The 23,485-nt window shown below is 43.0% G+C and overlaps 1 protein-coding gene across 1 annotated transcript in view; it reads right to left on the bottom strand.

Annotated features, from left to right (window-relative positions):
- The window catches only part of SLIT3 (slit guidance ligand 3), a 636,449-nt gene that overhangs the window by 178,377 nt on the left and 434,587 nt on the right, over window positions 1–23,485 (bottom strand). Inside the window, exon 6 of the mRNA XM_054486980.2 lies at window positions 2,265–2,336. Coding sequence (XP_054342955.1) covers window positions 2,265–2,336 — 72 coding nt within the window. The remainder of the gene's footprint in view (window positions 1–2,264; window positions 2,337–23,485) is intronic.

A 23,485-nucleotide genomic window follows, 5' to 3' on the forward strand; every position in this document is an offset into this window, starting at 1 on the left:
GAATTGAGAAGATAAACTAATCAGATCCTATGGGCTCTTTGCAATGATAAGGAATGGAGAACTTTTTTTTTTTTCTTTCAGTCACAGGTTTTTAAAGCTTTAACTTGGAGACACCTGGTGCATCTGGATACCTTTTTTTTTTTTTTTTTTTTGGTATCTGAGTAGAGGAGAGCTGTCCAAATCTGTCCTGGGCAAGGGCTTGATGGGGGTGAGGGTGTATGGGAGCAAAGTTAGGAAAGTAGAAGGGATGGCACTTATGAGAGCCCCTCCTATGTAGTACATACACTGTCTGTCTTTAAAAGTTGAGGAGATAGACTCAGAGAGATGAAGACGCTTGACCCAAGCCCCACCCAGGTGTGTCCGGCTGTAAAGCCCTCTCTTCTCCCTCAGACTGCCTTCCTGGTGAGGTAAGATGACACCGTTCCTAGCACAGAGAATGAACATGAGGGCTGTCAGGTTGTCACAGCTGTTTCGTGGCAGCTGGTGACTTCCATTTCCTGGTCTCTTCCCAAGGAATTTTCTCATCTTTCTCATTCTCTCTGTCAAGGGAGGAAAAAGGTGATGTGCTCTGAGCAGCCCTTTCTATGAATGCTATTTTGCAGGCAGGGAAAATCCTGCCTACCCTTCTCAGCCCCAGCCTCCTGATAAGAGGAGTCCTAGGTTACTAAATTTGGGCTGGCATCCTCTCCCTCGCAGACGGACATTTGTTGCCAGTTTCAGGGTCAGAGTTTGAGTGAGGAGAGACAATCTATCTCAGAAATGACAATCTGACCTCCCTGGCTGTGGGTCCTGTCTTTTCTGGACCAGGAATTCTCGGCTTTCATCCGATTTCAAGCAGCTTGCAGCATCAGCATCCCTTTTTATTTCCCGTGATTCCTCTTGGAATCACCTTCCTCTCAAATAATGTGGAGAGGCTCTCTCCAACCCGTTGCTAGTGTCTGCGGGGCCAGGTGAAGAGGAAGGCGGAGGGAGGACCTTTCACTCACTCTTTCACATACAAAGGACTGCTTTAAAATATTCATTCACCTGTTTATTTGGCATTCATTGATTCTTCTGGAATCAGAGATAGGTAACCTGTGACTGTGTAATTTTTTATTTTTAGGAGGATGCTCGAGAAACCCCACTCTGCTATCAGTCACTGGCTAGAATCGTACCACGGGAATTATTTTTAGAACCAAGCAGCTACAGAATGTGGAAAGGGGAATCACTCCCAAGACAGAGCAACCAACCCTTTCATTTTACAGATGAGGACACTGAGGCTCCCAGAGCCGAAGAGACTTGCCCAAGGTCACACGACTCATCAGTGGCAGAATCCGGACTCAACCGCATGTCTCCTGACAGAAGTGACACGAGTTCTTCTGTGCTGTACTGCCTTCCCCTCTGGGCTTCTCTAAATCAGGGACAGCTAGAAGTGTAGCTTTGGTGGGAATAACCAAAATGTTTTCTTACACAATTCAACTTTAGTTGGAATGACCCCAAGATGACTCCTAGCTGACTTTCCTCCTGGGAGTTGGGTTTTCTTAGTTAGACTCATTTGAAAATCCAGAGCTCAGAAAGGCAGCTACACATTCTTTCTAGACAAGGTGTATAGGGTGGGATTATGGGGAAGGGGCTGTCTCCTCTCATCTGCCCCCATTGTCTGCCCCCCCTCCCCGCCCCCGCCCCCGCCCCCGCCCCGGCCCCTTTAAGGTCACAGTCACTGTTTAAAGTTTGAATTGAAGCCTGAGATGAGATCCCAGGAGCAATAGCAATGACTGGGCTTTCCCAGGCTGTGTGGCATTCCCCTGCCCTGTGCCAAGGTCCCTTTCTGATTCAGGTAATTCCAGCTGACCTCCCGGCACTAACCCCTCTCTCTGGCCCCAACCCCGGCCCCTGTCTCCCGGTGTGCCCGCACTCAAACACACTGTCCCTGATGCTGTGGCAGGCTCTGGGGGGGTCTGCTCCAGCCCATCTGTTTCTCCCAGCAACAAATACTGCGGGAGCACTGGGGGAAAAGGAGAAAGACTCAATTGAGACTTAATTAGCAGGAAACCCAGTTTGTGGGAGGTAAGAAATCACACTTGGCTGCCTGCAAACACTTTGACCAAGGTGAGCCGGAGGGATCCCCTGGTTCCCAATTTTAATAGCACTGCAGCAGAAGACCAGAAATGCATCCACACAGACCCTCCTGCACACACTCTCCCCTTCTCTCCTCCCCACACGGACACACACACATACACACACATGCACGCACACACAAGGCAGCGATCGCAAAATCAACTCACAGGATCTCCAAATCGCGCAGCGCTCGGAAGGCTCCATCTTCAATGCAGCTGATGTGGTTGTTGTCCAGTTGCCTGTGGAAAAGCAGGGGAGAGCATGAAGGCTGAGCGGGGGCAGTGTGAGGGGCCGGCGGCCCGGGCCACCCGAGCGCCTGTCCCTCCACCCCCTTGCAGGCGCTGCTGGTCCCCGCCAGGAGCTCGTGCAGAGCCAGCCTGTCTGCCACGCTGCTCCGTCTCTCCTCTCTGACTGTCTGAGAGAACTACACAGATGAGCGCACCAAAAGGCTGTCAGGTCTCAGTAAATATTAATTGCGCATTTTTTTTTTTTTTTTTTTTTTTTTTTTTTTTTTTAGGCAGAAGGGAGTAATTTCATTACATTAGGGCATCCAATCCATTACGAGCTCTTACCGTCATGTCACTGAAACAATTTCATTAAGCTAAAGGCCTGTAAATCATTGGAGGTCACTGCTCTGCCCTCCGCGACCTCCCAGAATGCTTTTTTCCTCTCTCCCGTTCCCTCGTCTCCCTTTTACTGGAAGTTGCAGTCTTCTGCTCTGACACAGTGCTAAATCTCAAGGCTTTATCTACCCAAGAGCGGCAAGGGTGCATGGGGAATATACCAATTCCAAATTAGACTCAACTAATCTAATTTTATAGTCTTTTTATTATTCTAAGCACCAAATGTCTGTGGTGGTTTGATGCCTCTGTGCATTGTTACGGGGCCCATCTGGTAGGTCATTCTATTGAAGCATTTTCTGACTAAATACAGATTCCCTCAAACTGCACCAGCCATCATCAACATTAAAGAAATTCATTGATGGAAGCGTTCATGAAGAGGGGACGAAGGAATATCGTTATTGCCTTAAAGATGCACCACTTTGATTTAAATTGGGGAGAATTAAATGCACCTATTTCCAGACTCCTTTTTTATTTCCCTTTCCATCCTGTGAGCATGAAAATCATGTCTCTTAAAAAGATGCCTTGACTAATATACATTCTAGTTGGAGACTGAGCTATTTTAGTTGAGGGATCATACACAGATATCGGGGTTTTTTTTTTCTAAATCAAAATATATATAATGTGTAAGTCAGGATATCAACCGTGATCACACCCCAACTTAAATAGCATATATTACATACATAACCCATTTTATTCCTTAAAAAACCATAAAAAAAACAACAAAAAAGGTGTTATACAGGAATTGGTTATTGACACCAGATTGTTGTACTCTGTCTGCAGAGCACACCATGGTCTTTGGGGCTGCAGGACAGGTGAAAAGAACTATGGCTGTACTAAAAAACTCCTAGACTCTTTTAATTTTCTCCACCTCTCAGGTGGAGGGATTTCCTGGTGTTGGAATTTTCATGTGTAACTTGAGCTAAACTATCCCAGGACAACTCTCCACAAAAGACATGTCAAAGCTACCTTTGGGAACCCTCTCCCAGGGCTTTATTTTCTACTGAAGGAATGCAGGATTAAAATTAAAATACTATTATCTTTGGATAAGTATCCAGATGTAGAATTGCATAAATGCACACAAATAAAATGCAATAGAGTGATACCGTGCATTACAACAGACAGACTCTGTCACGATATTATGGAGAATTATTAATACATCATCTCAATAGATGCTCATGATAGAAGATTTAGATATTTAGAAAAAGAAAATAAACAGTCCACAGGCATCTCGAGAAGCAGAAGCACATTTTCAGTTGGCGAGTTCTGTATCTAGCGTTCAAAGTTCTCACTGATGCCCACTTACATGGAGTCTCACCATGTCTTCTCGACCCCTAATTCTTCTGGAGCCTTTCTTCACACGAGTTTGCTGATCCTCTTTTTCATAGATTTCTTGCAGTGTTGGGGCCGCCGACTCCTTGCAGAGGTTCTATGAAGGCAGTCTAGTCCTGCTGCCCAGCTTCTAGATTTATCATCAGCTTAGAGGCTGGTGAATCAACAACCCCTACCCCATGCCAAGGCCACCAAACCTTACCAAGCAGAAATGCAGTGGAGTTGGCTTTTGGCTTCAAGAAACTGTTCAATGAACATGCTGAATTCGGCAAAAATGGCACCATCCGCCTAAGTAGAAAAGGATCTAAATCATCACATTGGGAAGTCCAGGGTGTGTAGAGATGGCAGTTTGTGGTGCATCGGTTTTCGTGCAGACATTTCATAAAGGTCCTTGCTATTAGTATATTATTTATTTACTGGATTTGTGAAGCATTTTCTATTCCTTTTCTTTTTGAGAACACCAGAAATCAAACAGGAGACTCTAAATGTACAGAATTTTACATGGAAAGAATGGAATCTGCAAGGAAGAAGAAAATGCCATAGAAAGCAGATAATAAACCAAAGTGGGAGAAAGAGAATAAAAAAGTATGTGGTGAGGGGAGATAGCCAAAAGATTTTTTAAAAAGACTAAACACACACTACTAAATATCCCATCACAGTCCTGCTACTCAGCAAACTGAAGTGGTGGGGACAAGAGTCTTCGAGAGGGCTCTCATCATTTTCAGTCTAAAAGCAGAGACATCTAATATGTTACTAATTACGTGACGTTTAAATATTTTCAGTGGGTGGCACAAGTTGACATCAAGTCTATTTGCAATGGGGAAAACTGAGCTTTACTATAAGCATCTCTGTGGGTGTATTTTATAGACTATTTTAAAACACGAAACATCAAAATTTAAAATATTTATGCATAAGTGTGCTTTTCTAGAAGACATTTATTATAACTGAGATTGTCTCCTTTTGTTCTAACCACAGATAAATGAAACAGACAGGGTATTCCAACCGTGATGGTCAAGGAGCCATTCTCAAGACAAGATGCCACGTTCATTACCAGGGTCTTCAAGGGTTTAACACCTATGGGGACCCCATAAGGTAAGCAAAAACCACAGCGGTTACTCCACTTCCCAGCTCTTACATCTCCATGGCACCGAGCATCAGCGTATTCGTAAAAAGCCCAATTAATTGTCCATGAGCATTCCTGATACTTCATGCAAATACACTAGGTCTCTAAAACAAAGTAAATACACACTTGGTTCAGACAGGTTTCTTTTTCTTTGCAAAATGACACCTCAGCAACATAAAAGTTAGTCCTGATACACAGGAGAAGGGAGGCAAAATAAACACAAGCCCAGCATTTCTTTGAGGATGGTGGAGTGGAGCGTTACTAAACACACAGAGAACCTTCCGAAGCTGAGGCCAAAACATTTGATTTAGCAGTTTGCTTCTGGGGGTTGATGTGACCGGGGGCCGCTGATGTGTATTCTAAGCTCTCAGGCCAAAGGTCCATATCATGCCTTTGAAAGGCCTCCTTCAAAGACCCTCTCAAAAACAAATCAACAAAGCCCATTGCCTACCCTGCAACATGCACGCCATCACTCGGGAGGCATCTGCAAAAAGGGTTTTGGAAATGTGAGCAGAGAGAACTCAGCAGTTGGAGGATGCCTGAGAGCTCTCTTTAGATTTTTCCTGGGCCGTAAGAAGTATATTTCCCACAGCTGCTGAATTTTTGCTTCTTATCATGCAACATAACTTACCCCAGTGCCTAGCGCAGTGCCAGCCACTTCACAGATGGTCACCAATGGTTGCAGAATGAGTCCTTCTAGGAAAAGGTGTCAGGGCTGAGCCCAAGCCGTAAGGAATAAAGCTCTAAGCCATATCGTCATAACTGTGGCCCTGTGGCCCTTCTAGTGACAACAATAAAGACTAAGCCCTCCTGCTGTGCCTGTACAGGGCTAAGCACCTTCCTTGCTTCTTGTCTTTCTGAGACACAGACCTCTATCAGGGAGCCCTTGGGAAGGAGACTTGAAATAAAACAAGATTTCTATGGGTCCAGGATGAAGATGGGGAATGGGAAGGCAAGAGATTTTGGGAAGGCTGGCTATTTTTTTGGAGGCCGCTTTTATTGTCCTCTACTTTATACAGGATACTCAATTTGATTTACACTCCCCTGTCTCTGAATAAGCCAAGAAGCCCCAAAATGTTTCATGATATTAAATTAACTGCTCTAATTTCCCCAGGAAGCTCGAATTTCGGCAAACAATATGAGTGCTAAAATGATACCAGAGTCCATTTAGAGAGGAATCCTCTGACAAGCACTAAATGCAGACTCCCTGAGAGCAGCTTTCTGACTACTGTATTTTTATACTCTGAGAATATAAACAAGGCAGAAAGGAAAGCCAGCGTGAGTGAGGACTTAAAATAATCTCTGCAAACGGCAGACTGGGAGATAGCACTTTTGTAAGAATTCCCATTAGTAAGCATAATATACTCCTATTATCACAGTTCATCTCTTTCAATTACAATGTGAAATTTCGTAATTGAAGCAGGATTAGAAATATTTTTGTGCTTCAAAAATTAAAGCAGCCTATCTAAATCCTTTACAAAGGGTTAAAAAACTGACTACGATTTAAAAAGCTTCTAACTGTCTCCCAACAATAACCAAAAAAAGAAGAAAGAGATAAAGAAAGAAGGAAAAGAAAAAGAATTTTTTTAAAATTCAGGATTTCAATGATGCATTTAAGTCTCCATGAAGAATACCTTGAAAATAGGTATCTCCAGAAATAGGCTTTGGGTATCTGGAAGAAAAGTCGAATTCCAAACTAGGAATCTACATGCAAGGTCTGCACATCAGGGGATACCCATCCAGTTGTTCACTCCTCATCCAGATGTTCTGGGGGCCCAGCATCTCATCAGGTGGATGGTTAAACTTAGCCTGAGGGCACTGTCCCTCCAGGGGCCCCAAATCCAGCAGCAGCGTTCTCCTCTGAGCTTCTGTTCATGTTCCTCCTCATGCTAAATGGGAGAAGTAGCTAGGGCTCAGCATCCTTTAGAGTTTAACAATTTGCTAATTTCTGAATAAAGCTATCCCTACCAAATGTGCCAAATACGTGTGGGGACTTCTGTATAAAATTCACAAGGGAAGCCTTACTAGAAACCCAAAGCAAGTCAACAGTCATGAAATCCAACAAGGAATTAACCCATGAGAGTAACATAGTACTATTAGATGTTCACACTGTCTTAGGTACTCAGGATGAAGAATAAAGTATAAGACACCCTTTGAAAATATTTGGAAGAAAGTTGCCACCTGTGGTTTTCACAGCTCAATTATATTGAAAGGTTTAAGGGAATTTAAACACCTAAACTATAATAATTTGAATTAGTTTTTGATGAAATATATATATGTTCATCAATGTACATATTCGAGGTATTCTTTTTCTAGACTGAGGAGAAATAGAATATTGTAACTGTAAAAAGAAAACCGGGGGAATCCCTGCTTTCATGAAACAAGGCAGAAGACAAAATGTGAAGCAGCCTTGACATGCTATTTCTTTCCTCCCTATTATCAAATTGTCCTTTAAGCAGAGAATAGGAAATCTAGAAGCGCTTTTGAAGGTTGTTTTTTTATGACAGTTTAACATTCTAAAAAATCATTATTGAAGAACAAATCATAGAAGCATTTGTCTGCTGCTAGCTGGGGTCTTTGAAAAAAATAAAGCTCAAGGTTATTTTAACTGACAAAAGAAAAAAAATTATCTTCAAAAGAAATACATATACTTCATATAATTGAGTACTGGTTACACTTCCTCAGACAAATCAAACACTTGATCTAAGCCACAACCTGCTAATGAATTGTCACTGCTTCTCATCATTTGAGGGCTACTGTAATTCTACATTAAAACAACATCTCAAATGAGCAAAAGGAGGTGAATCTATCATTTTGCTCATTTTGTACACTTGCCCACCAGACCCTAGAATACATATAGATATGTTTACTGATTCATGAATTATTTAAGTATCCACAAAGACCCCTGTCTATAAAACTGACAACTCTATGCCTATTTTTCCTACATACGTAGTTACATGTAATATTGTGTCCATGTAAATACAAATATAGATAACTGGTAAAGCAATTGTTGACCTCTGACGTTTAATGTGGTATAGCCAGTTACATTTACAGAGATATTTAGATAATTGATTGTTAGCATTCCAAAGACTTCAACCAACCAAATCTACTTTGTAAAGGACAAAGTCCTAGGTTAATTAAGCTCTCTGATTGGAATAGCCTGCTTAGAACTTAGTTGGAAATTGAACAAGTCTATTTCAACAAATGTTGTTATGCATACTTTGCCACATAGCTAGCATAACACCTTCTATTTCGTATAGATCATAATGCTGTTCAACATATGCAACTTCTCAGCAGGAGAATAACTGCATCCACTCCAGTAGATGCTCCTGAAAGCAAGCTCTGCAATAATGCAAACAGCAATGATGGATTAGCCACAAAGAGGCACACCAGACCTTGGAGAATAAAGAGGTGTTTTACACATCGCTGGGAAATATCAATAACTCCACTTCTGTGTTTACATACTTTCCTGTATGTTGGGCATTTGGCAAATGAATTTGTGTTGAAAAATGCAGGGGGAAGATCCCTGCAAACCACTTTATCATTAAAGATAGGGCCAGGTGCGGTGGTTCACGCCTGTGATCCCAGCACTTTGGGAGGCTGAGGCGGGGGGATCACGAGGTCAGGAGATCGAGACCATCCTGGCTAACACGGTGAAACCCGATCTCTACTGAAAATACAAAAAATTAGCCAGGCATGGTGGTGGGTGATCTATGTGATGTTTTTAAAGGTGCCTGTAGTCCCAGCTACTCAGGAGGCTGAGGCAGGAGAATGGTGTGAACCCGGGAGGCGGAGCTTGCTGTGAGCAGAGATCGCACAACTGCACTCTAGCCTGGGCGAAAGAGCGAGACTCCGTCTCAAAAAAGAAAAAAAGATAGTTACGGGGGACAAGCAGAGATCCCACTTAATTTTGGCGAGTTTAAATTTGAAACAAATTTCTGGCATTTCTAGATAAATAAAAGAACAACAATAACAAAACAAACAAATCCAAAGCAAATCAAACGAAAACACCCCATATTCACAGCGAGACAGTATCATTTGTTTTCCAGCAACTTTTAGATGAGGGGACCAAGGAAGTTTGGTTACTGTTTGCAAAATGTGCTGTCACACTTTGAGGCTTGCCTCCAATCTACCTGCATCCTGTGGTCGTCCCCATGTTAGGACCAAAGGGTTTTATTCCTAGGTGGACCAACTCCCCAAGGTTTGCATGAGACTTTCCCTGTTTCAGCATTGAAACTCCTGTGTTCAATCCTGGGAAACAAATCAATTCCAGGCCAACTGCGATGGCTGCTTACCCTGTTATACCCCATGCAGCTGACTCAGTTGAAAATAGATTTATTCTTGGCATTTCATTCCCTCAAACATATCCCTAAACCTTGAAACGTCTGTTGACTCGCAAACCCGGCTTTCAGTTCTGTTGGCTCTAAAAGGTTCCTCACTGCAGCTTCTGTAAAATGGGCTGTCCCTTTGCAAACACGCCCATTACAAGGCCGGGGGAGCCTTGAAAGTCACTGAAACATTGGGCCTTGCATTCTCTGCCTTCCTCATTGGGAATTAGAATTTCTTTGTAAGAAGTATCAGTGTTTTACTCGCTGGCCTTGCTGATGTCATGAATACTCAGAGGCTGGACAAATAAATGGCTGTCTCCATAGTGATGGGGGCAGGTTTGTGGTTTCCCTAGTTACACTCTTGAGCGATAACCATCTGTGGTTCCTCCCCGGCAGAGGCGCAGAAGGGAGGAAGAAGCAAGAAACTGGGAAGATGAAATGTGCTTTTGTTAACAGGCATGAAAAGTTATCTCCCACATCTCTGTTTTTCACTCTGTTTTTCTAAATCACCGAGCACAAACTGTAGTGAGGTAGTTTTTTTTCTTTTTATCCCCATGGGGGTTGCAGAAAATTTTCCCACTGGGCTCTAAAAATTAAATGATTCCAGCTGTGTGAATATGACCACTAAACAAGAGCCAGAGTTGAGATATTTCTTCCTGGATAGGAGGTCAGTGCCCAGGTGAGAAGTTAGTTTTCATTCAAATACAAGATTGCCAACGTCCCCACTCTGGGTCAAGGACACGAATCGGCCCATCCTGGGGAGTGCTCCCTGACAGTGCACTGAAACCACATCATCTCCTTCAGCCTCGAGAGATCTTTGTTTCCCTTTAAAAACATCACATAGATCACTCATCAAGAAAATTAAGACTTCCTTGAATTTATTTACATTTCTAGCCCATACTAACTAACCCTTTGAAGGCTCTCGTTATTGGCTACCCATTTCTTTTCTTATAAAAATGGAAGACTAGGGCTTGTATAATTTGTTACTATGCAAACTAAGTGATTCACATCCATGCTCCCGAGTCTCAGTTGTAAAAAGCAGATAACATTTAGTCCAAAAGGAATTTTTGTGTATTAATGAAATGTGTGCAATCTGAAAATATATTTGTGGCATTGCTTAATTTTATTTGCTTTAAAACAAGTAATATTAAATTTAGGAATTCTTTTTTACGTACTCTCCAAGCTCTCTTTCAGCTCTGAAGTTATATGACCTGAAATTGGTTTCTTATGAAATTCTAAAAACATTCTTGTTCATCTAACTTAGACCCTTCTGTGATTTGAACTATCTCTTTATCCCTTCTTCTTCCATCCCAGACCAAAGAATCTATTATTTGAGATATTCAACATATTCTTTCTGGACTAAGGGCAGCAGTTCAGACTCACATGCTTTTCGTACTTCTCCTGCTGTTACGAGATTGAAATACAAGAAGCCACCAAAAACCTACACCAAAGAAAATACAAATTGCTCCCTTACTGAAAGAAGGATACCAATGTGTGCACATATTCACAATTTCCATAGTTGACACAACTAAGGAGAGAAATTGCAAAATTTAATCGCATTTCTTGGTGGCTACTTCCAACTAATAACCAATCAAGTAATGTACCACCTAAAATAGTCAAATACCACACCATCTATGGCATATAAGTCCTTAATCTTAACATTCCGTAAGCTGTACACGAACCTTCAGAGGCTCCCTGTGGCTGACATTATAAATTGTAGCAATCACAAAACCATCACAACCATGATAATAATTGCACACAACATTTATTCAACACTTATTAAGCATCAAGTATTCAACTGAGCACCTTTTAAGTGTCTTATGCCAGTCTGATCTCACAATAATTCTTACAGAAGAAGAAAGTGAGGCATTGAGAGCTACGTCTCTAAACTTGGCATTGAACCCAGTTCTGTCCATGCTCACGATGACTGTAAGAGACGCTGCTCCTCTGGAAACAGCCCAGACTCCTTAGCATGACATTGCTACACCTCCCTCTGTGCACGATGTGAATACACCAAGTACTTTCATGTTTCCGCGTTCACTTATGCTTGTCCTTGCCCCCTACCGTGTTTGTGAAATCCCTCCTCATTCATCAAGGCCTTCCTCAAAGGCCACACCCTCTAGAAGACCTTCCTGTACAAACTCAGGCAAAATGAACTGCTCTTTCCAAGCTCTCATGACCCTTCGGTCATCCCTTCATTCAAGCACTTACTTCACAGAGTAGGATGAATTTTGAATACAGGAGAAAACCGAGGTTCAGAGAGGTTGTTATGTAGCATCAAAAAAGGAGCTCGGCTAGTACATGGGAGAGTCAAGTTCAAACCTGCCTTCCTAATCCAGGAGTCTCAGGGCTCACCCATCAGGCTATTCCACCTTTACTCTGACTTTCAAAATACAAAGACAGGGAGCCTAATATGACTGTGTGGGTGTAACTCAAGTTATTGTAGCCTGGGAAGAGGATGGGGAGGAAGCCAAGCTTTAGTCTCAGTATTTGTCACTGGGAACTAGTTGCTTTCATTGGCCTGCAAAGTATTCTTACCCAGAAGATGGTGTTGGGGGTGGGGGGAGCAGCACACTCAACAGTGTCCCCACCATTGCCTCCTGTGTCTCTCAGTTAGATTCCTTGGGAGTCCCAGTCCATTTGACTTTTAGGATCACTGGGAATGGTAACTGATTTTAGCTCCAGTCACTGAGGATCATGGATGGGTGTCTGCACCTTGAGAGGATGCTTCAATTCCAGATCACCTAGTAGGACCCAATGCGTGGCCTTCTGACCAGGCTGGGACAGCACAGTGCTCTCTTGGGCAGAGGCATGGCCTCTCCGGAGAAATGGTTCTCTTTGCTCCAGGCAAAAGTGGTAAATTACGCAGATTCGAATCCATCATTCCTGGACACGGCCTTCCCCAGAGGTGATAAGGCTTGTCTTCCAAAGGTATACAAGCCATGGGAACCAAAGGAACAGGACAACAGTAACCAGATTGTGTTGTAGGGTGCTCGGGGTGAGTGGCCATTAGCAAGGCATCACTCAAAGGTATGTCTGTGGCCAGCAGAGGCCAATTAAAACATATCTTGTAAGCTCAGTGTTTGGGGGATATCAAGGTCCTTGTAATTAACTGCTGAAAAAGGAGCATCAAAACTCAGCAGCACGTGCTGTGCTGATAGCTGCTTTTGATCTAGCTAACACACAGCATGGAAATACTCTAGAAGAGGCCAGCTTCCTTTTCTTTGCTACTACTTTTAAGGAATAATGAATGCCTGAACTTATCAGCAACAGGAGAGCAGGTACAGTCTCCGTTTTACACACTACTGTACCTGGCCCACAGTGCCTGGCACACAGGAGGTTCTCAGTAAAAAGCCCTAGGATCACATGAGATTCCACTTCACACGCACTAGAAAGGCTATAATTAAAATGAAAAACAATAAGTGCTCGGTGAGGATGTGGAGAAACTGGAACACTCCTACATGGCTGGAGGGAATGTAAAATGGCACAGCTGCTGTGGAAAACAGTTTGGTGGTTCCTCAAAAAGTTAAACATAGACTTACCGTATCACCCAGCAATTCCATCCCTAGGGATATAGCCAAAAGAATTAAAAACAGGTGTTCAAATGAAAACTTGCACACAAATGTTCATAGTGGCACCATTCACAATAGCCAAAAGGTGGAAACAACCCAAATGTCTGTCAGCGGATGAGTGGATACACAAATCGTGGTATGTACACATGAAGGAATATTATTCAGCTACAAAACAGGAATGAAGTACTGATGCACGCGGCAACATGGATGACTCTTGAAAACATTACGCTAAGTGAAAGAAGCCAGACATAAAAGGTCAACTATTGTGTGATTCCATGAATACAAAATATCCAGAACAGGTAAATTCACAGAAACAGAAAGCAGATCAGCAATTGCCAGAGGCTGGGGGCAGGTGGGGAATGGGGAGTGACTGCTGAATGGGTACAGAGTTTCCTTTGGGGGTGATGAAAATGTTTTAGAAATAGATAAAAGTTTACCGTCCCCACTCTCTTTGCCTACACTGACATTTTTTTTTCCCCTGAGTCTTGAGTGATTTTTGGGAGGCCGAGGCGGGTGGGTCATGAGGTCAGGAATTCAAGACCAGCCTGGCCAATATGGTGAAACCCCGTCTCTACTAAAAATATAAAAAAATTAGCCAAGTGTGGTAGCGGGCACCTGTAGTCCTAGCTACTCAGGAGGATGAGGCAGGAGAATCGCTTGAACCTCGGAGGCAGAGGTTGCAGTTAGCCAAGACCGTGCCCCTGCACTCCAGCCTGGGTGACAGAGTGAGACTCCATCTCACAAAAGAAAAAAAACAAAAAGAAATAGATAGAAGTGATGGCTCCACAACATTGCGAATGTACTAAATGCCACTGAACTGTACTTTTAAATGGTTAGTTCTATATTATATGAATGTTACTGTAGGAAAGGAAAAAAAGGGAAGCTTGCTCTTTCCATGACAGGCAGGAACTTTATGAGACCACTCCATTTTGAGGGTGGTTTCCCTCTAACGACATCACAGTGAAAGGTAGGGAAGCCTAGGATCAGATCTTACACAATGAGATAGCAAACCTGATTCTATCTGGGTATGAAAAGAACTACCTTGGCATTGAAGAGCAATGCGAATGAAGGAGAGAAACATGAGGGAATTTAATTCACCTATTTTTGGGGATTATTTATAACAAATTTTAAAACTCTCTCTCTCCCAGTTTGCTTTGGGGATACTCTCAATCACTCAAGATTCAGGGGGGAAAATGTCAGTTTAGGCAAAGAGAATGAGGACGGTAAACTTGATGGAAGGAAACTTGATGGAAGGTAAACTTGATAGCAGGTGAAAAATCACCTGCTAGGCTCCCAAGTCCAGCATAAAATAGTGTGGGATTAGCCACTGTTTTGTATTTTCCACACCACTGCTCCTCCTTTTGCATCAGTAGCCAGTGCAGATAACTCAGTAGATTGCATTTACATTTCAGAAGCTGAGTTCCTCGTGTGTGTGTGTGTGTGTGTGTGTGTGTGTGTGCGCGCCTTTGCTCAGACTGGTTCTCTGAGAAGGCAAGAAAGGAGGCCAGGCTGTTACCCTCACTCAGGACAGTGAGGGAAGTGCCTTTGACCAGAAACCCCTTCCTGCAGAGGCCTCTGGTCTGGGTGGGCTATGGACGTGCGACGGCTCCTGGGGAAGGGATGGTGGGAGGGCCTGGTGAAAATGGTGAGTAATTTTCCCTCATGCTATCTCTAAATTCTCCCAGGACTCTCCAGAGCAGCCAAGTTGGTCTCACTGAGCTAAGTAAATCCAAAAACAACCGGGGGGCCCACAGAGATGGTTCCTATTTGGGGACCACCTGGGTGAAGGCCAGTTCTACCCACAAGCTTCCAGGTCCAGAGCTCTCCATTGCAGCTACTTCTACTTAATTGGCTGAAGAAATTTCTGAAGAAATTTCTAATTCCTTCCCTGATTCCAAAAGGGGAAATAAGGGCATTGTTCACACTTCAGAACTGAGGATGAGAGCCACTGTTCTGGGTAGGGGATAAGAAAGAGTGATTTTCTTTTTCTCATTTGCCAGCAGTAGAGTTTTTGTTTTTGTTTTGTTTTGTTTAAGATGTTGTGATTTAGTGGGAAAATAAAAACAGTTTGCTCAGGAATCAGATGACAAGGATATTTGACCTTGTTGGACTATGGCCTAACTTCTCTGGGCTAAAATTTCCCTATTGGTAAAACAGAGGCATGAAACAGATGATTTCTATGAGCCCCTCAAGAGCTGGCATTCAGGGCTGCCGAGTTTTAATTCAGTCCCTGAGTCCTCACATGAAGTTTTTCTCATTTTGTTGTTATAGGTACTGTCTGAGGAGTCAGATTTTATTTTTAATGCAGTACATTGAGAATGTAAGTGTAAATTTCCTCCTGTGTGGAACAGTTAAGACGAGGACTCTCCAGGGGGTCGGAGGTCTGAACAGCAGGGTGGAAAAAAACACAAGTATGAATGAAAGTGGTATTAACTTCTACCAAAGCGCTCCACGGAAAACCACCGAGCTCAAAAGCCCTCAACGGTGTGCCTATCAGGTAGAGATTCATGTAGGAGTTCTTAGGCGGGACAAGACTGGCTCTCCAACTTCTGGATGCATACGGCATTAGACACAAGGTGTTGGGCCCCTGGGGATCCTTCTACCCCATCTTCTGGAGATGTCTCCTCTTCCTGCTCAGCTCTTCTGTGTCTTAGAAACAGCATATTTTCCCATCCCATTTGTCACAGAAACAGCTTTTAAAGAGCATTCAACAGTGTTTCCAGCATTCAATAATTTCATAGCTTTTAGAAAGCGAAGGCTAGACTCCCACATCTACTGGAAAAATGAGAGTCTAGAAGTGGTGAACACAGTCTCTGAAGGCAGAAGAAGAGAAAGCCATCCCCGGGGATAGTCCCAAATGGAGCGACTCACTGAGAAGTTCTGGGACATGCAAGGGCAGAGAATGGGCCTTCTAGGACTTTCCCCAACATTCTCCAGTAAATTACATTAGAAATGGGCCACCCCACTCCTTTGTCTCCTTCAGAAATGATCTTTGGACTTTTCTTTCCAATGTACTGCCCTTTCTGGCAAGTTCATTATACTTTTATATCCCAGTTAAAGGCTAGTTCTCTTATAAGCCTTGGTTTGGGAAAAGTAAGGTCCTTTCAAGTGAGACTTAGGGGGAAAAATTCCTTGTTTCCAGATCAAATGTGTTATTTTCTCAGCCATCCAAATGCCACTTACATAGTGCCCTGGACTCTATCTACAAACTCCCGTGCAGCAGCCTCCCTTACGCGTTGGGCTCCCAGCAGCTTTCTGAGCTCCCTCAGCTGCTCCTGGCCCTTGGAAGCCTGTCCCTGATGGATACAAATGGATGAGCCGTGTCTTCCTATATTTCCTTAAGCTCCCTCATTCTGTTCTTTTCTTTAAAATGTTCCATTTCAAGTTAATCACCAAAGGTTTCGATTTTCCACCCTAGGTTACTCATAGGCATTGTTGCATTTACATCCTGGGGACTCAGCACATCCCCATCAATCATATTATGCTTTGGTTCCTAAGGCCCCTGAGTGGGCTGGGTGCAGGGGGTGCAAGATCTACATGTGAAATGCAAAAGTGGGTGGCTGCTGCTGCAACCCTTCTCTAAACAGAGTGAGGCTTGCAGTGGGGTGGACACATAGTCCTGCAACATGAGTGATGCTGTCTCTGGGACTTCAAAGCAGAGAAGTCTGAACCCACCTGATCAGAAAGGCTGGATAATCAGCACTAACGTTTCCTTTGCCTGTGATGGATAGCCACTTCGGAAATATTTTCCATCCTGACTTTTCCTTGGGTCAGCACTGCGGCAGAAGCAGGGGGTGGAGGGACAGGGTCTATCTTGGTCATGATGTTCTATACTAACCCCTCCAAGAGAGGGAGGCCCCAGAATTGTCTCTGTACAAAAGGTTTGCATTAACTGTAATGAAGCAAATGACAAAATCAATAAAGTGGGAATTGCGTGGCTGTCATAAAGATGATGTAAATCCAGGGTTCACGATGGTTATGAAGCTATTTAGAATTGTAATTAAAACCAGCACCATTTTTTTCAAGATAAAAGCCCCTTTGACAACCATAAATGCAAGCTACAGGAAATTTTCAACAAATATATTCAAAATTAATGTATGGCACAAAGATGGCATAAATTAACTGAGGATAATCCATAAGCCCAGGCTTCAGAATGTAAGAGCACTGAGTAAAGAGATTTCGATTTCACGTTTGGTTTTCAAGCAATGTGGTTTTCAATTTTAATCAAGTTAAAGCTTGACAGAGCACTTAGAGACTCTGAGTGAATGGCATATTTCTGACAACTACTTTTCAATGAGACTAAAAATGCTGTCTCTGTATTTGCCCAACTTAAGATCTGATGGCATTTGCTATTTTATGCATCCCACATATTTCAGAACAGAATCCAGGGGAGTGCATGTAGGAGATGACCTTCTTGTTTTATTTGGGAGTGGGAGTAGGATGGGGAGGGAGAGGAAGGGGATGGGCGGTCCAAGTCTTCCAGTCCTAAGGAGTTATCTTCCTTGGACTTATTTTCTGAGCCCTGATTACCAACTGTAACACTGAGATTTCTTGGGAAACATTCACCTACTTACTTATCTATGATCCTACCTTCCTCTTTCCCTACCTATCCACACACTGAAATTCAGAACATCACCGTTTGCCTTTAGGTTATTCACAAAATCAGAGTTACTATGAACTTCAACTCTGCTGAAGGAGATTCCAGCTCTCTGGGTGGTTGCAGCTATAGAGTTGTAAAATGCCACTGTTGAAAGTGATCTCAGAGATCATCAGATGCAAGCCCATAATTTTCAACAGAAGAGGAAAGTAAGGATTAGAGAGAAGAATTACTTAAAATCCTAAGATAGCATTTGGCAGGGAAGTAAGGACTTGATTGCTAACCCCTTGGGTCACACTGTTTAGAGACGAGTGACACCTGATATACCAGTGAAAAAACTAAAACAATAAAAGGTGATTAAATTGTATCTTCAAGTCTGAAATGCTACTAGAACTCAGGGATGCTTGACTCTTTCATCCCATCTGGGGCTTCAAATGTGGTGAGGAATGGTGGCCTAATGGGGAGGGATTGAGGAGTCCCAGGGATTTAGGGGTATATTAATTATGTTTTTAAATTTTCTCTACTTTAAAATAGTTTGACATCTTGGTGGGGGAGGGAAGGGTTCTTGGCAGGGGAGAGAGACTGCCCCTCCCAGAGCTAGCTCATTCCTAGACATAGTAAACAAATTGCCAATGAGCCTATCTTTCATATACAGACCAACCAATCCCAAGTCCATATCCTAACCACCAGCTGTATCTAGCTCACACACCAAGCCAGCCTTTACTCTGCCCTAAATCAACCCAAGGCTGGGTACAGGACGACTAGGAATAGCCCTTATGCCCCAAGGCCCACATGAATTATTCAAACTAGCCATTCTTAAGCTGTTTCCCTGCCTTACCTTGCCTTTCCTATGAAACCCCAATAAGGACTTTGGCCCCAGCTTTCCCCTTGCTCCTGTTTTTGCATTCTGCCTGACTCTGGTGCTTCCCCTGCGGCCCTGCATGACATGCTGTGCCTCTCATTTCTAGGGACCTGTGAGTAACAGTAAACTTTGTAAATGGCATTGACCTCTCTGTATCATCCGTCAGTCACCTTTACAAATTAAGACGCAGACACAGACCAAGGGAACCCAGGGGCTGGCCAATTGGCCACATTTTTCAAAGGAGAAATTTGGCCCATATGACATATTTCTTTTTCTTAATCATTATATAGTTTTATTATTATACTTTAAGTTCTAGGGTACATGTGCACAACGTGCAGGTTTGTTACATATGTATACATGTGCCATGTTGGTGTGTTGCACCCATTAACTCATCATTTACATTAGGTATATCTTCTAATGCTTTCCCTCCCCTCTCCCCCTACCCCGCAACAGGCCCCGGTGTGTGATGTTCCCCTTCCTGTGCATATGACATATTTCTTAAAGCCCTCTCTAGCTTGGTAAGTCTATGACTCTCGGTAGAGCAACCTGAATTCCATGCGCGTCCCCCGCCCCCGCCCCAGCAGCCTGGCCAATTTGCCCCATTTCAATAGGCAGCAAGGCTGGCTGCAGTAGAGGAATTGCATGCTAGCCAAACCACTTATTATAAAAGCACATCTCATACCTGCCTTGGTAGTAAAATGGGCAAAGAAAGGAAATCATTTCAGGAAATCTAATTGCATTAAGGAGCTGATTCCAGAAAAGGGTCTTAGCTTGACAGTCTACCAAGAAGACTCATCTTCCATGACAACAAACAATTCACCAGAGAAAATTTGCACATCCACAACCCAATTGTATGGGTTGACAGCAGGTTCCCCAAGCTGCATGTGGACCATTCTAATGGCTGGAAAGGTGCAAATGCCGTGAAGCAATTTCACAATGGACCCAAATGGAAGTTCAGTGCCAGCCCTCACTTTAAGACGGCCAGGACATGTAAAGAGAGCCCAGGAAGCGTTAAACGGTTCAACTTCTGAGGCACACAATAAGGAAGGGCTTAGCTTGGGAACCTTGGTGTATTGGTTTGCAGGGCAATGATGTACCCCTTTTAACATTAGCAGCTGCTTAGCAGCTGTGAGAGCATCATTTAATGGGGCCATAGGAGATGTAACTACAAGAGACCAACACTGTCCTTAGAGAACAAAACAAGACCATTTCTGAAGCAGAGCTAAAGCTGAGAATCTTGGCTTTGTGGTCTATTTATTTTTCATGTAGCTGGAAACCATGTTTAAGGCTAACACTGGGTCAAAGGAATCTCTCGAGATATTTAAGGCATGACACAAAAGCATAAGAATGATATGTTGGACTTTGGGGACTCGGGGAAAAGGGCGGCAGGTGGCAAGGAATAAAAGACTACACACTGGGTACAGGGTACACTGCTCAGGTGATGAGCACACCAAAATTTCAGAAATCACCACTAAAGAACTTATTCATGTAACCAAACGCCACCTGTTCCCCAAAAACCTATTGAAATAAAAAATAAGGTATGGGCAGCAAAAGGCAGATTAAAGGGAATGGGGCCAGGGACATTCTGCTAAAGAAAAATTTTGGAAAACTCCTTGTGTTTCAATTCCTGTGAAATGTATTAAAAGTCAAGTACAGAAAACTCCAGAAACTAATTACAGTTAATTGAAGTGTTACTACATGATGGTGTTCTCCTTACTCCTATTGCTTTGGGTTGAATCACCATCACTCAGCCATGACCCTCTCTCTATTCTTTTTTCTCTAATCTATGTAAATCCTAGAGATCACTCAATAGAACATTGGTTTTTTTGTTTGTTTGTTTGTTGTTGTTTTTTTTTGTGAGATGGAGTTTTGCTCTTGTTGCCCAGGCTGGAGTGCAATGGCACAACCTTGGCTCACTGCAAGCTCTGCCTCCCAGGTTCAAGTGATTTTCCTGCTTCAGCTTCCCTAGTAGCTGGGACTACAGGCACCTACCACCACGCCTGGCTAGTTTTTGTATTTTTAGTAGAGACGGGATTTCGCCATGTTGGCTAGGCTGGTCTCTAATCCCTAACCTCAGGTGATCTGTTTGCCTCAGTCTCCCAAAGTGTTGGGATTACAGGCATGAGCCACTGTGCCCAGACTGAACATTGGGTTTTATCTTCTTCATTGTCTGGTGCAGATAACAATGTGGGCTGGGAGTGCAGACGGAGACGAATGCCATGCGTGCAACACCTATTCTATGAGCCTGAAAGCATCCACGGACCCAAATCACATGCAGCCTGTTGACAATGACCCAAAGTCTGATTTGCCTGATGATTGAATAATGACTCAATATTTGTATTTTTCCAATGAATCAATTTTTTTCAGTGACCATATGGAGCCAGGAGCATTCTTTGAACTTGGGTGTGGAGTCTTTTTTCAAGAAAGAAGCAAGCAAACATTTATGGCTTTGTGAGCTGAATATGCTTAAGTAGACAAAAGCGATATTCAGCCAGTGATCTAATTGACATTTTACTTGGGCAAGAGAACTGGGGCCGGCCCAATGGCAGGCAAATTCATTTTCCAAAGGTCATGGGGTTGGCTGCTGGTGATTCGTTGTTGAAAGATATCTCAGGGCTGGTCAAGGCCACAATCAGAAATGACCGTTGAATACAAATAATTCCCCTCATTCAAAACTGACAGCCACAGCCGTGGGTCAATGTGGTTGTACTTATGCAAATGGTAATGATCATGGTTTCCAGTTATGGAGGGTCAACCGTGGCAGAGACAGAGGCAGCACGGGGCATGGCCAACTCAGAGTCCTGTGAGTTCTTGCTGGGAAAGTGCGCTCTGGCATCAGATGCCAGGGAATCAAGTGAAATGGGGGCACCCCCATTCTTCGGGCTGAGATCAGATGGATTTAACTCATAAAATTGTTTTATATTACACAGATATATGCACATGACAAAAGAAAATCCAGAGAGATCAAAGAGTATAGAATGAAAAGCAACACCCTTCTGCCCCGTTCCCCAAGTTGAGAAGTTTGCCTTTCCAGAAGCAATTACTGTCAGCATTTCCTATGAATTTGTCCACAAATATTTCACATATGTAAAAACATGTGTGGGCCAGGCGCGGTAGCTCATGCCTGTAATTTCAGCACTTTGGAAGATCAAGGCGGGCGGATCACTTGAGCTCAGGAGTTTGAGACCAGCCTAGGCAACATGGTGAAACCCCATCTCTATAAAAAATACAAAAAAAAAAAAAAAATTAGCTGGCTGTGGTGGCATGTGCCTGTAGTCCCAGCTACTGCAGGGGCTGAGGCAGAAGGATTGCTTGAGCCCAGGAGGTCGAGGCTGTAGTGAGCCACTGCACCCCAGCCCGGCTGACAAAGTGAGACCTTGTCTCAAAAAAAGGCACATGTGAACAAGTACAAGCATAATGCTTAAAAACACAAGTGGTAAAAGACTGTACAGATCATTTGCACCTAGTTTTCTCATTTATGAGCTCTGGATATGTTTCATATTATATATAAAGATCAACCTCATTCCTTATAACTACTCTACAATAGTTCGGTGAATGAACATACCATGATTCATTTGCCTTGGGTCCTATTGGTGGGAATTTAGGTAGCTCCCAAGACATTTTCTCTGCAAATAACACTTACCTAAGCATCTCTAGGGACTTAAATGAGATTATGTTTAAAGTAAATTTATCAAAGTTAAGTTGAAAGATTGAAGAGTATGTGTATTTTCAATTTTTGTAGCTGTTGCCAGATTGCCTGTTGAGGCATTCCCACCGTCAGTGTAAAAGACGGCCCAACACCCTTGCCAATTCAGCATCCTCTGAATTCTTACCAAGAACTCAAGAAATCTCTCTAATCACATCTAAATTTCATGGGAAGGAGTTGAATACACTGTCTGAAGTCAAGGTAACCATGGGCCATATGTACTGATGAAGGCTTTCTTCACAATTTACATTAGCTTTCTAAGACAATGGGATAGAGGACAGATTTTCCCTACTCTGGTGTTTGCCATCATTGTTGTTAAGTAATGTTTGATGATCGTAGAAATATTAGAAAATGGATAAGGACAGTGGCTCATGCCTGTAATCCCAGCACTTTGGGAGACCGAGGCAGGTGGATCACCTGAGGTCAGGAGTTCAAGACCAGCCTGGCCAATGTGGTGAAACCCCACCTCTACTAAAAATACAAAAATTAGCCAGGCGTGGTGGTGGACACCTGTAATCCCTGCTACTTGGGAGGCTGAGGCAGGAGAATCAATTGAACCTGGGAGGCGGAGGTTGCAGTAAGCCAAGATTGTGCCATTGTACTCCAGCCTGGGCAATAGGAATGAAACTCTGCCTCAGAAAAAAAAAAAAAAAAAAAAAAAAAATAGAAAAGAAAAGAAAAGAAAATGGATAAGGCAAAAACATAAAATCACTCAAGTATTTACACGAGGGAAATGAAAACTTGCATTCACACAAGGACTCATATAATTCAATGTTCATAGCAGCTTTATTCATAATAACCCAAATTTGGAAACAACCCAAATGCCCATCAACAGGGGAATGGATTGACACACTGAAGTATATCCATACTCTGGAACACTACTCAGTAGTAACAAAGAACACATTACTGACAATACAACACAGGGTGAATTTCAAAATACTATGCTAAGTGAAAGACGTTAACTACATAAGGTAACATACTATGTGATTCCATTTATTCCATTTATTCCATTTATATGAAATAGTTCTACAGACAAAACTATAGTGACAGAAAGCAGATTGGTGTTCGCCAGGATCCATGCATGGGAGAGAGGACTGGCTGAAGACAGAAGGACATTTTGGTGGTGGTAACATGGCTATTCACTGGTCAAAATAAATATAACCGTATAGATGAAATGGATGCATTTTTTAGGTAGATTAAACCTCAATAAAGTTGACTTAAAAAATAAAATCATCTAAATTCCTATCA

This window comes from Pongo pygmaeus, chromosome 4 (assembly GCF_028885625.2).
Source record: "Pongo pygmaeus isolate AG05252 chromosome 4, NHGRI_mPonPyg2-v2.0_pri, whole genome shotgun sequence".
Classification (NCBI taxonomy): Eukaryota; Metazoa; Chordata; class Mammalia; order Primates; family Hominidae; genus Pongo; species Pongo pygmaeus.